This window comes from Anas platyrhynchos, chromosome 19 (genome assembly GCF_047663525.1).
Source record: "Anas platyrhynchos isolate ZD024472 breed Pekin duck chromosome 19, IASCAAS_PekinDuck_T2T, whole genome shotgun sequence".
NCBI lineage: Eukaryota > Metazoa > Chordata > Aves > Anseriformes > Anatidae > Anas > Anas platyrhynchos.
Window position 1 is genome coordinate 10,669,194 of NC_092605.1, and position 16,613 is coordinate 10,685,806.

The window sequence follows — 16,613 nt, forward strand, 5'->3', positions numbered from 1 at the left end:
CCAATACCAAATTTCTTCCAATGATCCTGACTCAAACAGTAACATCCAGGGAAGTGTTTCTTGAATGTTAATGACACCTTAACTTGCAATATCTCAGGCTTCACAACAATTTCACAGAAATGTAGCAAAAGCTAAAACTGTCATGTTGGGGTGGGGGGATTTCTTTGGAAAGGAGTAAATAAAAGAAAATTCATGGTTAAAGGTGATTTTATTATTATTTTTATATTCCCCTTTTTTCCCCCAGTTTTTAGTAGCAGAGATCAGCTTTCAACGTGGTCATCTTCAGTGAACTTTTCATAAATTAAGAGGAAAGTGAAACAGTTTGGAAAAGTAGAGAATCAGCAAATACTCCAGAGAGAATTGTAGTGGCAACATGATTAATAAGGGACACTCCTGGTAATACTATCAAAACAGCACTATTGCAAAAGCATATGGAGTGTCCCTCTGTCGGGGCAGCAGCAGGGTTCAGACAAATGATCCCAGTTATTTATGTGCCTCTTTGCAGGGTGGATTTTTTCTCCTCCTAGAAGTGTGAGGGGAATCAGCTCTGTAGATTCAGAGGATTAGTCTTAAAGAAAATAAAAAATGGAGTAAATCAGGCAACTTTTTGCTCTGGAGTATTTTTGTCCTTGTTGATTGTTTGATATCAGGCGTACATTCCTCGTGCAGACCTAGTTTTCTTCATTTTTTCTCTGCGTCAAACCCCACGTGTAACTAGTAATACCTTAAAGAGCTTGAAAAGAGAAACATTCTCCAACAGAACCAAATGGTGCAAAATACATGAGAATAAAACCGTTGTGCCTTGTGCGGGTTCTCTTCTGGTTTTGCTGCCTGTCTCTACCATGAGCAAAAACCTCCGGCAGGCTGCCCTGCAGCAGCCCGTAGCACCCGCTGCACCGGGCACGGCCGTGTCAGCCCTGCATTGCTCACATCACCCCGGCAGTTTTTTTTGTCTGCCCGTTGTTTTGGGAGCAATTATTTCATTATTTCCTTAAAGACATTTACTGTAGAGCTGCTGTGGCAGCTTATAGTTGTCATGTGGAAGGCAAAGGAAGAGAACTGGAGCTAAGAGTATAAACTTCTCAGGTTTTAGGAGGATACTGAGATGAAATGATATTGTGGTTTTCTCCCTTTTTTCTTCTTTTTTTTCAAAACGTGAGAGAACCTTTTGTCCTGCACTTAGATAGACTGTACAGATTTGGCTCTGCCCACGACAGAAATTAAAATATTAAATTTAAAAAATAGCCGTCCTGACACAGGAGACAATGCAGTCTTCCAAAACCAAAATAGTTTTATATCGTACACCAGCATATAGCAGTCAAAGATCTGTGTGTGTGGGCTTTAAGAGATGCCTTTCCTTCTTTTTTTGGAGAAGGAACTTCTGTTAACATCTAAATGATTTCAAGAATTCAGCAAGGATTGAATTCCCTACTTCATCGGCATGAAACTTTCTCATTGCTACTGAACTATGTTATTTTATCAGCCTTCTGCTCTTCAGACTTCATTTACCAAAAACTTTTAGAAGCGATTATGCAAGTCAAATCTAATTTCTTATCACAGTCCTGTATTTATTGGCTCCGTTGTTTGTGAGGGATTGTTTCTCCCAGCCTGTTTCCCTTGGCATTTTTAGAAGGTTCTTATAGTTGTTAGCAGCTGTAAATTGTATTAATAAGAAGTATTTGGTTACTGGTTTCTGCAGTTTTGTATGGTGATTAAGTTGGATTGCCAAAGGTTGAGCAAGTTTCTAAAAGAAGGCTTGTTCTTTGAATTGTTAAAACACTTTCCTCAACAAAAACCAGCTATATCTGTTTCAAAAATTTTACATGCGGGCTGATTCACTTCTGCAGAAACTAGGGCGAAACACTTTATTTTTCCAAATTGCTATTGACTTTAAAATAATGCAGTCTCATCTAAGAATTTTCTTAAAAGTTGAAAGAGCCAGACTGAAAGATGTCAAGGGTTTGGGGCTTTTTGTCTCAGCATGGCATTTGAGATGCATTTCAGCACTACCTTTTTGTCTTGTCTCTGCTGTGCTGTTCTTCCTGAAACAGTTTTAGTGGTTTGATGAGTACCTTTTCTGAGTAGCACAGGTTATTGCTGAAAATGAGCACATCTGGTTTGGCTTCATCCAGAGAGAATCCAGCGTGTGCTCCGTGAGCAGTGGTGTGTCCTCGGAGGTTTTCAGGCCTCAAATTGACAGAGCCCTGAGCAGCCTGGTCTGAGCCTGGTGCTGACCCTGCTTTGAGCAATGGGTTGTGCTGGAAACCCGTGGTCCTTTTCAACCTGATGGTTTTATGATTTATGACTCATTTTGTTCTCTTTGGTGTCGGAAGAGCATCTCCTTGCTGTGGTCACCAGATCTTGCTGTTTGAGAACTAGATTCACCCAGCTCAAATTCATGAACTGTGTCAACAGAAAAGAAAATAGGTGCGGTTTCTTTATGCAGATGCTCCTGTTTGTGACCCACTGCAGATGGGGAAGGGCTCAGTGAAGTCAGATTTATCCAAGAAGGAGAAGCTGATGCCAAGCAAACCTGTTGCTGACTGTTGTGCAGAGCAGAGGGCTTACCGTCCATATGACAGCAGCAGGCAGCTAGCGAGACTGTCCAGCCACAAGCATGATCAAAAACTAGTTTGCTATAAAAAAATGGTTTATTTCTCTCTGTGACTCTAAAAGTAGAAAAAAAAAATCTACCTTAATTAAACTTTTGTTGAGGTGGAAGCTACAGCATGTATTTGTTCCAATCCACAGGGCACCATCCTGCAGCTCCTGCGCTGCGCATAGTCTGTGGAGTGAGCCGAGGGCAGTTGCTGTAGCAGTTGCAATGTGACCAAGACTGTTTGGTGAGATCAGGTTTCCCAGCAGAGTCCTGTAATGTGGAAAGAAGTCCTCGTGATGGGGCTGATGAGGACTGACACTGCTGGGCTGGCTTGGGAGCCACTCGATAACCTTGCCCAGCCAAACCTCCCAGAGGGCAGACTGACACTCAGGAAACCCTTTTCATCATCCACCGCTGAGTTGTGTGTGGAGCCTGCGTTAGCATTCTGAATTATGTCTCTTCTGGCTCTTGACTGCATACAGACTTTGATGTTGAAGGCTTAGGACGGCTGGTTACATCCTGCACTTAGCTGGTCTCACTTCTTGAACGTCATTGCACAACCGCTTTTACTGGAGAAGCTCCTTGCCTCAGCCAAGAACATTAATGATAAAACGGTGGCTTATGCAGCAGTCATCCTGTCATGTACCTGAAATGATCTGTTTGAGCTCTTCTCCAAGGTCTGTAGCAGATGGAGAGAGACATTATGAGTGAAGCAGTTCAGACTTTAAGTCAATATAGAAGGAAAAAAAAGAGTGTTAGATGTGTGTAACAGTTCAGACATAGTATGTAATTAGTCTTCATCTGTGGCTTTTTAAATAAGCAACAGCCAGCATATCCCAGATTTGAAACCTGTATTTGTTCAGATGTAATGGATGTGGAGATATTTTTTTCTGAACTTCACCCACCAGAACATCATTTTTCCAGATAGGTTTACATCAAATGAATTGACTGGAGCGGAGCTGCACGCTGCAGGTTTGTTAACCATTGCAACAGCCCTGTGTTGTAGGGTCATCTCAGTAGGTTCCTGCTTAAAGCTGTCAGTCATTTCATTCTTGACTGTTTTGTACCCATTTTCAATTTTTTTTACAGAAAAAATTCTATGCTGCCTTTGAGCTGGAGTTTCTCATACTTAAGTCTGTGTAAAGATGATTTATGGTGCTAGTAGGGGCTCCACTGGAAATGCAAGATCTATTATGAAGTGGGATTGAACAGACCATGCTGAAATGTTTATTGCCGTCTTCAAAATAGAATACATCAGGGTTGATGGTGCCTGTCCAGGAAAGAGAGAGAGTGGAGTGGAGTGGGGCTAGTGGGGTATTTTTAGTATTCCAATAAAAGACAAGGCTTTTAAAGGAAATCACTTATTGCCATTTTGCAATCAAGAATGCAGGAGTGTTCCAGGGACTGCAAGAAATATGCTTCAAGAATGCCGGACCCATAAGGAACTAATCATTAAATATTCTCTCGTTTCCACCCCCGTTTTTTGCTCTGAGGAAGCCATTTAGAAGCTTTGCAATTTGTATGTAAATCTCAACCCTCCTGACCACGCAGTTAAGTATCCAAGTGACTTAGGAGCCAGCATCCCATTTTCAAAAGTTCTTACAATTCCTGTGCAACTAGGGCACTCTTTTAAATAAAAGACACATGGACCAGACTTCAAGAACACTTAATCTGACCTTAAATGACTTGGTATGAATAGTATATGATTTTTTTTTGTGCTATGACTTATTATCCTTGATCAACGTCTTACTAGTGAAGTTCCTCTTGCAGGTTCGGTTAGACCCGTAAAACTGCAGTTTTGTTTCTGCAGTTTATTCCACTCATTTGACTGACCTGAGCTGTGATTTTTTTAATTTTACTGATTGTTTTTTTTCTCGTGTAGTTCTAGTTGTTGATGTGTTAAACATTTCAGGAGCATTCTGGCACTGTAATATATCCATCTCACTGGTGACTGAGTAGTCCCAGCATTTGTTTGAGTGAAAAACAAAGGAAGAGGCAAAAGATAATACATTCTCAAGTGATTTCAGAGCCTAATGGGGTGATTTACTGATGCGTCTAAGCAGATCTGGTGGTTACCTGCTCCCTCTCCCCACGCTCCCATCTTTTTCCTTGTCCTGGCACCGGTGTCCTGGTGAGCCGGTTCAGGGAGCTATAATGCTGGAGAAGTGACCCTACCAAAAACAAAGCCTGGGGTGTCAGGATGATGGCAGATGGACACGGGCAGATGTCCCCTTCTGTGCCAGGCCAGCAGAGCACTCCTTTCATTTTATTTATTTATTTTTTTGCCCATTTGTTTTTACTGGAGAAAGTAGTGGGGGAACAAGAGCCCCCCGCTGGGATCATCTGTCATGTCTCCTTGCCCCAGGTAGCGGCTGTGGGGTGGGCGGCTGCCTGGCAGAATTCCTTTCAGGAGAAGCCCCCCGAGCCTGCCAGCTGGGCTGCGGCCCCTCGCCGGCTGGGAGCTGCGATGGAGGGCACACGGCCGCGGGGATGCGAGCAGGAGAGCGAGCCGTGAGGGCACCGCAGGAGGCGGCGAGTGCCGCGTCTCCAGGATTTAACTCAGCTCGGCCCTGCTGGCCCTGCAGGTTGGTAAATCTCTCGAGCTTTCTAAGCCTCGAATGCGAGGCAGCTGGTGCAAACCTCCGAGAGCCGTGCCGCCGAAGGGCCACCTGAGGGCAGGTAGCCTTTGGGTTTCGCTGGTCCTTGCCTTCCTGCCTGCAAAGCCCGACCTGGCCGCCCCGCAGCGCCGGCTGTTCGCACCTCCACGGTTTGTGAAGCTGGGGTCCGTGCCAAACGCTGCTTCTGTTCCTCTCTGCCCTCAGTGGCAGGGGGAGAGTAACTCCTGGTGAACCCGGAGCAGGGGATGTTCCACTTCAATCCGCGCTTTCTCACCTTTCCCTGCTGACTTTTGCACAGCTTATGCCAAAAGGCAAGAGTTCAGGTGACACCTGCGGCTGGGTCGGGCTCACTTGGGTGAACCTGGTCTGAAACACGAGGATTTGTAGAGCCTTTTTGGTCCTGTTTGGGCTTGTTTTGTTTCCTTTCTTCTGGGAAAACTTGGTGCACGCTGGGGTTTTTCAAACTTTCACGAGTGCTGTTCCAAGTTGTAACACAGTTGTCCAGAAACGCAGCACAGTGCTCGGCTGAGCTTGTTTCTTGGCGTTGCTTATGTAAGGGAAAGGATGCTAGAGAGTTTGGAGAAGGGAAAATTGGAAAGCGTGTGCTTATTTAATTAAAAAAAAAAAGGAAGAAAAATAAGCCACATGCAAAAAAATGCAGTAACCATGTCTGCCGATGACCTTTGGGGTTGGAAATAGTTTGATAATAGCAGTGTGGGGACAGGCAAGGAAAGTCTGTGAAGTCACTCGAGCAAGAACAAAAGGAAAAAACATGAGCATGTTTCCAGTTTGCTTCCTCGCTGGCATCTGGGTGATCTGCACGGAGCCGAATGCTCGCATCTGGTGTTTCCCCTAGCAAAAGGCATCGGGCAGGGATGAGCAGGGGTTGCCAGGTGCGACTGGAGGTTAAATAGGCGCTGTGTAGGAAAACACCAAATGGGAGGCCGGTGGGGAGACCGCTGCTCTTAACCGTGCGTGGTGGCTGGGCATGGGTGCGAGGTCCCACACTCATTTCCCCCAAAAGACAGCCTGTGCCCTGGGGGCCTGGCATTTCCTCTGTGTTCAGCATCGTTACCCAATTTAGAGAGAAATCGCTGCGTGGTCGCTATTGCTGCTTAAATACATCTGATCTGTGCTTTGCTACGGCAGCGGGTGCAAAGGGTGCAGGCAGTGGTGGCTTGGGGGAAGGCGTGGAACTCGCGTAAGCTTTTCCCTCCTGGTGAATTTCCATTTGCTCTGTATGCAGCGATGAGTCCCGTAAATATTTGTGTTACCAAATCTTCAGAAGGGTTTGCAGAAAGGTGTTTAGGGGGGCACGTGTATAAACTGTTCCGGTGCTCTCTGGTTCAGCAAGTCTGTACCAAATGTACCTCGAGCTGTTTCTCCTAGGTTGTCCTGTGTGAACTAACATTTGCTGTTTAAAAGCAGATACACATTTAGCTCAGTGTTTCCTTTCCAGCAATTTTCCCTGGAAATTACAGATTATTACAGTTCTTGCCGTGCTCTCGACTTGTCTTCAAATCCAAACAAATGTCTTGCCTCTCCCTGAGCTTCAGGTTTTGTGTCTTGGAAGGTAAAATGTCCCTGTATTTAACTCCTTCAGGAAACCTTCCTCTCTTCCCACTGCCCTTCTTTTGTCTGGTTCTCAGATTAACGCAAGAGGTTAATAAATTGTGTATCTTAAGTGGACTTAGAGGTGTGCCGTCAAATTTATATTTATGTGGCATCTTAAACCCTTGGATCAAAGCCGCCTCACTGCTGCCAAAAGTGGATTTCGTTAGCACAGCCCGAGCACTGGCCATGCTGGAGATGCGAGCAGTGACGGGAGGCTGCGAGTGCATCCATTCGAGCTATTCCTCCAACTATTGCAGTTCATTTAAGGTTGGGATTTTACAAAATATATCGTTTTCTTGAAAGAATCTGGGATTTCATTGCAATTGCACTTGGAACGAGTTCAATATACTATCTGGCATGCATTTGTAATTTGAAAAATAGATTAAAAAAAGAAGCAAATTGAGGTATAACAATAATGGATTAAGAGAAACACTTATCTCACTTCCTTTCATTCCGCGGGGCTGTGCATGTGGTTTGGGACCTGAACTCCAGGGATTATTTGATCACTGAAGCAATAAACGTTTTGGATTTAAGCTCACATCATGTTGCTTCTGGGACTGCATTTGACATTTGTTTCCCAATTGTGGTTTTTATCTCGCTGTTGTTTATCCACACGTTGTTTGCCAACAGGTATTGCTGTCAGGAGCGTGAGGTATGTGCGGGCCCTGATCAAAGGCTCGCAGGAACAATAACAAACCCGTCTGCGTGAGAGAAGCACAGCTCTAACCTGACGTGGCAAAAAGCACAAAAATGCAGGTTTTTTCCTACGTGAACTAACGTGGCCTGAGGAGTTAACGCGGAGAGGCAGAGCCTGTGCGTCCCGTTCCGATAGCTCGTTCCTGCAGGTTAACCTGTGATTGCACAAACAGCTCCGAACGAGGAGTAACTTGAGTTTTTTCCTCCTCCATAGGAATGACCCAGGTCTGTCTTTCTTCCAAATAAGGAATTAATAATGCCATAGTTGTTGTTTCCAAAGAGCTCGGCTTTTTTGAGAAGTGTCTTTTTTTTTTTTTCCCGTAGACCCAATGAAACACATGGGTGTTGGGAGCCTTTAATGACTGTTCTCAGAGCCTGGTCTTGATTTGTTTGAGAATTGCCAATGATTTCGATGTCAGAGTTGAGAGGTACGACTGTAGTGTTAAATTTCTCAAGTCAGAGCGGTTGAAAAGGAAGGTCAAAAGCAATAAGGGCCAGGTTCCTTTGGGTGGACGGGGGCGGAGGAGAACGTGCGAGCGCGGCGCTGTGCGGACGTGTATCGCCCAAAAAAACGTTTGGCTGTCACAGAAGTAATAAAGAACAGGCCTCCAGAGAGGTGGTTTCAATGATGCAGGTGTAGGAATCAGGGAGTGTATTTACATACAAGCCAGCTTAATAGTGGGGGATTTATGCTAAAGTGGTTCTTAATGCAATACAAATTGAATGCCCCGTCTCGCTTTAGACGAGGAAAACGTTAGAAGGAAAGATTTTTATAGCTTTTGGGGGAGAAAGTGTTTGGCTTTTTTTAGGGAACATAAAGGACAGCAAGATGGATTTCTTCGGGTGCTTGCCATGTTAAACTAGAGCTTTAGGTATGTGCATCGGGTTCTGCGTCAGCCTTCCAACTTGGTTCTCTGTTGCCTTGAAAATCAAGGGTTTGAACAGATTTGGGCAGGGTTTCTGCCATATATCTGGCAACACGAGCTTAAAATGAACTTACTGAAAAAGCAGATAAAGTTTTGTGTGTTTTTTGTTTGTTTTTTTTAAACCATGACATTAAAAAAAGAAGAAAAAAAGAAAGCAGCCCTGCCTCTGCAGCCTCTTGTTGAAACTCCATCTTCTCCCCGCTTCTCTCCTGCCCTATAAAACCTATGATGTGTTTATAAGTTAGCGCTCCGTGTCACTTATAAAAGAAGACTTATTCATAAACTTCTGCATAGACAGTTCGGTGGGAATATAACTTTCTTGGCATAAAGCAAGCAGCTTTTTCCAGATAATGTAACGCTATACCAGGCTCTTTAAAGTCATAGCATGCTATTTATTATTTTCTTTAGAATCTATAAAAGACGCCACCGCTGAGCTTAGAGTTACTGAGAGTGACGCTGCACCCGAATCAACGGAAATGATACGGAAAATCCCAAGTAAAATCCCATTCCCACAGACAGTCACCAGCAGGCGAAGGAGCAGGTCTTAGGGGATGCTCTAAAGTCGCCCGTGGGCAGACAGCCGGCTCGGGGTGGCTTTCTCCTCTTTTTTCCCCTTTTCCCCTCTGCAGGCAGTGAGCACAGGGAGATCTCCTACAGGCGTGCCTTGTTTTTTGCTGGGGTTTGCCAGCTGCGAGCTAAACCTTCTTGAAGCAGACCTGGAGGTAACCTTTCAGCTTTTAAAGTCAGGGCACTTGACTTGGGCACACACACGTACTTTAGAAGGTTTTTTAATGGGCTGAAATTGTATTTATTTCACCATCCAGAAACCAGCCAAGGCCTGTTTGCCTTTGCTTTCTGAATGTGCCCGATAGCCAGGAGCAGCACCGAGCCCACGGACCTGTCCAGCTCACTGAACGCACGGCTGCTCACCGAGGCTCAGGGTGTCCCGGGGGTTTTGGGGGTGACAAAGGCAGGGGTCGCGTTGGCCAGGTCCTTATCCAGGTGACTCTGCCTGCTCTCTGGCTGGGGGGAAGAGAAATGCCTTGCTGCCAGAGCGCTCTGCTTTGGACTTGAAAGAAACCCTGGTACAGACCCCTGCGGAAAGGAGAAATCATCATCCCTTAGCATATGCTTATATTTACTTCTCCTATTTATAAGGACCTCGCTGCACTAATTATAGCAGCAGGGACTGGAAGAGATTTCCTTGCTCGCTGAGTCCAAGCCTCAGCTATCACAGGCAAACTGGCTCTGCACTTGCTGTCACAAACTCTCCCAGCGTTTCTTCAAACATTCGGGACCTGCTCCCTGGTGCCTGCCTGGTTCCACGTTGCCTGCTCCCACCGCCAGCCCCAGCTGGGCTGGTACCCGGGGCAGCACCGTGCCGGCACCGTGACGCTGCTGCCTTGTGCCCGCTGCTGCCTTCCCTGCGCTGGGGTCCAGCAGAGCAGGGCTGGGGACCCCGAGGGACCCCTGACAGCCCCACGGCACCTGCCTGCACCCTCCTCGTCGGTATGTGGCAGGTGTGATCCCCCCTCCCCAGAGAACGGTGCGGGTGTGTGGGAGCGGAGCCTCAGCCCCGTTGGCAGTGACCGTCGCCGCCGTGGACCCTCCCTGGGGTTGCTGGAGCCCAGCACGTCCTGCAGGAGCACAGCAAACCCAACGGGGCAGCGCCGCGGCGTTAATGGTACGTCGAGAGGCTGATAGAGGCAGCCCAGAAATCTTTTGACACATATTCAAGAGGGAGTTGTCAAAACAAGATGTATTTATGACAAAGTTCCTGCCTGCCTTTGCAAAGGCACTTGAATCCCTGCCAGATCCTAAACACGCTCAGATTCCCAGGAGTTATATTCAGCACAATAAGTGGATATTTCACAGTAAATATTGCCTTGTCACAAAGCTGGCATGAGCGCCGAGCTGACAAGCAACAATTGGCTGCTTTGTGTGGGTGCTGCCAGGGCTCCTCTCCTCCTCGGTGCTCCTGGGCAGAAATTTCTGCCGGGCTCCAGCCGGCGTTAGCAGGGGGAATTAGAAATGCCCCAACGAACCTGCAGGTTGGTCAGGCTCAGCGGCCTCGGTCTGAAGGGGCAGGAGATGCTCGGTGGTTAATGGTGAGCATGAGGTGGTGGGCACCCGCTGTCCTCCGAGGAAACCGACCCCTCGGGGCTGTGCGGGGTTCGCAGCACTTGGTGAGGGGAAAGAAGCTCAGTAAGCACCCTGTGAGGTTACAGGCGTGGTGGCAGCACCGTCAGCTTTTCCCTGTGCTGCTGCTCCCCAGCCCATCGGGGTGCCCCGCGGTGCCCCGTGCCCTGCACTCTGTGGGTGCCCGGCTCCGGGGGCAGGGACGTGCTCTGCGCCCCCGCGGCTGTGGGGCAGGCAGGGTTGGGAGGAAGGGAGGAAACGAAATGACTTACTGGGCTGTCGTCTGCCGCAGTGCTGTTTGTGGTCCCTGAGGACAGCTGGCAGCACACCAGAGTGCCCGGGCTGTAAGTGTGGTCCCGTTCCCAGCAGGGACTTTGGCACCCTGACGTTCCCCCTGCCCGGCTGGGGCCCTGCGGCACGGTCCTGGGGTCCTGGGCCATTGACTGCATCTGTGCCCGTCGTTAACCCCTGGAAAACGCAGCGCGAGCTGGGGCTGAAAACTCATTCTCTGGGTGCCCAAACCCCTGTGGTGCTGCGGGAAGGGCCTCGGGCAGCCATGGGGGCAGCAAGGAAGGGGCAGGGCAAGGGGAATTTGGACTGAATTGCACTGAAACAACGGCACGGCCTCGAGCTCTGCAGCACGTGGAGCTTCGAGAGCCTCCTCCAGGTGCCCCAGCCCATGGCCACGACTGCGCCCAGGCTCCTGCCATCGCTCCTCACCTTGCCCTGCAGCACGTTTCCGAGCGTTTCTGTCGCTTCTCCTTTGTGCAGGGAGCTGGTCCTCGCTGCTGCTGCTCTCCGACTCCCCTTGGCTTTGTTGGTGGCTTTGATTCGTGAACTTTCCTTTGAGGAGCTCTTGTCGAGGGGGCTGTTTGTGTTTCATGGGGCTTGAGCAAAGAAAGGCAAAGCAGGCAGGGAATCCAGAATGCATAATTACTGTCAGGTCCTATCTGCAGTTTTGGGTAGGAAAGCATGCTGTGCGCTGTGAAACACCCAAGTTTCAAGCCTCAGATCCTTCTAATCTGTTATTCTGTAGTATAGGAAAAAATACAATGTGCGTAACATCTGGTCTCTATCATGCAAGAGGTACTTTGAAATTTGTATGCTATTGCCAATTTACGTTGTCCTATTCTTCTTGTGCATACTGTGAGGATCAGATAAGCCTTTAATGCTGGCTGGTTTCTGATTTACGCTGCGCTGCCACGTGCCATCTCTGCTTCCCCGTCTCTCATGTGGGGAGTAAAATACTTGACCACTGCCTTTGGAAACAGAAAAGTGGCTCCAGGTTTTTAATACCAGTCTCTTTCCAGGAAAAAGATGAAGTTTCTTTCATTTTGCTGTCCTGCTGTTGGTGCCCTACCCATTCTCTCGAGTTTCCTATTCATTCTGCCCCTGCCCATTAGCCAGACTTTATTAGTCCCCCACCTTCCCTGGTTCCTGCTGTGTAATAATTCTGGTTTATGTGGAGTTTTTCTTGGGAGTTGTCAAAGAATAATTATGCCCCATTAACTCGACTCCGTATCGTTACTAATTCACACCTTTGGAGTGTTTTCCAAGAAACCGATCTCGGTTGTCTCTTAATTGCTGAAGTCCATAAACTGTTACACTGAAACTGCACAAAGGATTTGCACCCTCTAAAACTTTTCCCTCCAGTGCAAAACATAACAGAGAAGGTGAATACAGGAGCTTAATCAGATCTTGCTTCTTCCTTATTTAAGCAGGCTGTTTGCTTCCAGCCTCGCTGAGTACCTCAAAACGCACATTAAGATGTAAGAGCACGGAGCCGAGCAGTGCAGTAAAAGCAGAGATGGTGTTAGCACAGTGTTAGTGCAGCAGGCTGTGCTGATGGGTGAGTTGGAGGTGGTGGGTGGGCTACGCCTGAGCTCAGTGCCGGCGTCTCAGCCCTGCCGGGGGGTGGGAGCGAGTCACCTGCTCGTGGTCCAGCTCCCCACTGGTTCCTGCACGCCTGGATCACGCTGCTGGGCGGGGGCAGAAAGCAGCAGCAACAGCCTGGCATTTTTAGGAGCCCATTCCCTGCTCAGTGTGATTAACGCAGTGTTATCCAGGTGTAGCCCGTGCTGCAGCATCACCTGTGTACCGGCACGGTGTCCCCGGGGGCTGTAGCTGCAGCCCATGGGCTGTCCCTGCTGCGGCCGTGCCCCGCTCGCTGCCCCCCCGCCTGCAGCTGGGCAGAAGAGGAGGAGTTGTGGTGGTGGCAACTCTGCTGCGCTGGAAAAAAATCACGGACCCCTGGCACAGAAACCGTTTCTGCACAGAAAACATGACACTATTTACAAAAAGCGATGTCTAATATCCTTTTCCAGCTTGGAAAGAGGAGTTTATTTTAATACATCCTTTCTTAATTGCCATGAGCTGGACTTGTAAATATTGTAAGTGGTTGAGTAATAGTCATCTGTTAGCGGACCAAGCGAAGGGACATTTTTTCCGCTCTTGGAGCCCTAACATATTCCCACAGCTCTGGCAGGACAGCGCCGAGCAGATACCAGCACAAACAGCAGATAACTGAAAGGTAGCTCAGCCCCGGGGGAAGCGCAGCGCCGCTGCCCTGGGGGCCGTGCCTGTGCCAGGCCTTGACTTTTGGGGCTCTTGGTGCCTGGGAGGCGGTGGCACCCAGTCTGCCTTCAGGAGAGCGTTTCTGCCTGTCCCCTCCAGCCCGGCTGCCCAGAAGGGCTTTCCTCTGGGCTGTGGCAGGGCAGTGTCCAGGCGGTGAGCCCCGTACCACGGGCACCGAGCGGCTCTGCGTGGTGCTGGGGCTGCGGGGAGCCCGCCTGGGTGCTCTGCTGCTAACGTGCCCCTCGTAACACCAGCCTTCTGCTGAGCTAATAAATAGTCGTGCGGATTGGTGAGATTGAATTAGTCATGAGAATATCAGCCGGGAGGGCTGGGCACCCCATGGGGGCAGAGCACCGCCCCGCTCCTTCACGTGCTGCTTGGGGTTTGTTTTCTGAAGCCAGGTACACGCGTCCCCAAACGCGCTGCTTCTGCTGTGCGGATCGTTCTGCCTGGATGTGGGAGTAGTTTGTATTGGAAACAATTTCCTGATGCAATTTGGGTTTCCTTCTGAATAATCCTTTCCCCAGTGGGATGGTGGAGAGGGATTCTAGAAGAGCTTCACGGTGCTTGCAACGCGTTAAACCTGCCCCTTCATTTTTCAAGGCAGATGTTGAAGTAGGAAGATACTCCGCAGGCACAGCGAAAACTGAATTCGGGGGTCAGTTGGGGAGGAACTGCTCTGCCAGTGGGGCTGTCGGGTTCGGGCTGCGGTGCAGGTGATCGGCGTGCGAGGGTCTGGTGGGGCGGTGAGGAAGGGCTCTCATGCGGTGAGCGTGGGGGAAAATCTGTCTGAGCTGGGAGGGGGAGCAGGACGGGGAGGAAGAGTTTAATTGCAAAAGACCAATTGTAAAAGATGAAGGCAGCAACCTTAACGTGTTGTTTCATCTTTTCCAGGAATGCTGGTGGTAATTGTGTTGCTGCTGATTGCAATTGCTGTGGTTGCTGTCTGGCCAACAAAGTAAGGCGAATGTGGGGCCCATTTGAGCTGCTGCTCACCAGCTGAGCATGGACGACTCCACAGAAGAGACCAACTTTGTGCAAAGCCCTTATGTGTTTTCAATAAACTCCACAGTGTTAGAATGAAGCTGTGTCCGGCAGACATCCGTTCCTTCATTCGGTGCACAGCTGAAGAGTGCTGCCTGGTTTGGAGGGTTTGAACTTGAAAAGGACTCTTCCTACCTTGATTTCACGTTCTGGGAGGATGCAGCTGGCAGTGCCTCCACGTCTAAGCAGGCGGTGATGCTGGCTCGCTCCCCGGCCCTCTGCTGCTCTGCTGGGCGGCCGCTTGTCCCAGGGGCTTTGACATGCTGCCAGCTGTGAAGGTGAGACTGGGGAGGACACCAGCGGCTCCTGTGCTTTCTGATACCTTTCTCCAGACTGAAAACTCTTACTGTTTTTCAAGGCATACATGTTTTAGGGAATGCATGCACGTAGCTCGCAGCGGGATGGGGAGCGTGAGGGCAGGCGTAGCCCTGCGGGGAAGCGCTGCTCCCGAGCGCAGGAACCCAGATGAGCTGCTCCGAAATGGCCACGAGTGAGTCAGCCTTTGGCCGCTGGGGGAGAATTATCGGTGTTGATCTCTGCAGATAGAAATGTAAACAGCAGCAGGGCTTTAACACAACCAGGTGCGTAAGCGTGGAAAACCTTGCCCAAAATGCGCTCATGGGGAAGGAGCGCTCTCCACGTGCTCTGCCTTGCTCGGGGCAGCCTCCGCCTGACCGCAGGAGATGCGCTGCTATTAACGTACTAATTTCAGCAGCTGAGATCTGCCTCTTTCTTTTATAACTTTCCACACACTGTTAATACTGAAGGGAAGGATTGCCTATTAAAAACTAATGAAAAAGAAGTATTGAACGCTCATTTCTGGCCAAAAAAATCATTATTTTGTTACATGCGCCAATTTGATTTCCGAATTGATAGAGCAAGCAATAACTGTTGAATAAAAGCTGATCCATTTCTATACAATTCATCTGCCTGGCGTTTCAACGTTTCCTGTCATCTCGTGTTACGGGCGAGTGATTTCACTCACACTTCCAGCACCTCAGAGCCGGTTCTGAGAAGGAAAGAAGTGGCTCTGTGTATCTCGACACACATCCTGCGGCTCTGTAATGACTGCCAGCCCTGGGTCCTCCCTCACGGCGGTGGGAGACGTGCTCTGGGGGCTCCGAGCTGCCCCTGCCGCCCTCCCCTCCGCACCCAGAGGTGCCACGGGTGCAGCGCTGCGCTGGGAGGAGGGACGCGGGGCTGGCACTGTGCAGCCCCCCGGGGCACAAAGCCATCCCCTCTTCCCTGCTCGGTTTCCCCATCCTTTGGCTGGGGCTCGGGCACTGACCCCTTGGGAAGTGTGTGCAGATCTGCAGATCTGAGCGCAGAACTGCTCTCATTAAATCCTTGCAGCTGGAGCTGAGGCTCCAGGATCCGACCTGGAAAGGGCAGCGTGCGATGGTTCTGCTGGAAGCAGGCAGCGGATTCACAGAGCTGCCGAGCACCCACCAAATGCGTGTCTGTTGCTAACGGGTAGGAACTGTTCCCGGGGGCTGAAAAGCCCCAGCACTTTGCCCTTTCCTGCCTGTGCTCCGGGGACCAGCACAGGGCAGGTGGAGCTCGGAGCTCTGTGGGAAACAGCCCAGGAGCTGCAGCGTGGCACGGGCAGGGGGCTTTGAAAATCCCCTCCTGAGTGAGGGGCTGCCGGGGAGACCCGCGCCCCCAGTGGGATTCCCGGTTTTGGGGCAAGGCCAGGTGTGCCCCGCTGGCTTCCTGGGCTCTGCACACAGGTAGAAATTTGGGTTTGGGCTTCGAGGTGGGTAACGGCATCTGTTCTGCCTGCAAGGTGAGATTTTGGAGCGGTGCCTGTTAGTGCGAAGGAGCAGAGTCCCTCACACGTCTCCATGTGCTTTGCTGGAGAAAATCCTTTAAGTCCTTTAGAAGTCCAGTCCAGGTTGTTCTGTTTTGCTTGTTTTCCCTTGCAAAGATGCTTCATATTACAACCTTCAAAGGAGGGACGGAAAAAAAAAAATAGTTCTACTTTCTTGTGGTTTCCAAAAGGACACAACAGGTTTTTGATTAGTTTATTGCTTGATCTCAGTAGAAATGGAGCTTTAAGCAAGGCTGTCCCAGCTGGAAAGGAGCAGCAGGGAGCTTTGGAGACGTCTCCAGCACCCGTGCGCTCCCGCGGTGCTGGTGGGGGGGGAGCTGGGTGCCAAACCTGCCCCGCTGGGCTCTGCTGGCAGCGGCACAGCTCGGTTCATCACGACGAGCCTGCGGACTGGGCTTTCTGGTTAAAACTGCACTTTACAGAGGGAATTAAGGCTTTATTTAAACTCCCAGGATGGGCAGAATGGATTCATAATTCATCCTGATCAATGGGACAGTGACTTTGAGTCGATAGAGGCTTTAAAAAAGATGTTTTCTGGTCTGTTTTGTCCTCAAACGCATTTTTCTGTTGGT

The 16,613-nt window shown here is 49.4% G+C and overlaps 1 protein-coding gene across 1 annotated transcript in view; it reads left to right on the forward strand.

Annotated features, from left to right (window-relative positions):
• The window catches only part of STX8 (syntaxin 8), a 95,291-nt gene extending 80,160 nt beyond the window's left edge, over positions 1–15,131 (forward strand). The window contains exon 8 of the mRNA XM_027471681.3: positions 14,061–15,131. Within this exon, the coding sequence (XP_027327482.1) occupies positions 14,061–14,128 (68 nt within the window). The 3' untranslated portion in view covers positions 14,129–15,131. The remainder of the gene's footprint in view (positions 1–14,060) is intronic.
• The last annotated feature ends 1,482 nt before the right edge of the window (positions 15,132–16,613 follow it).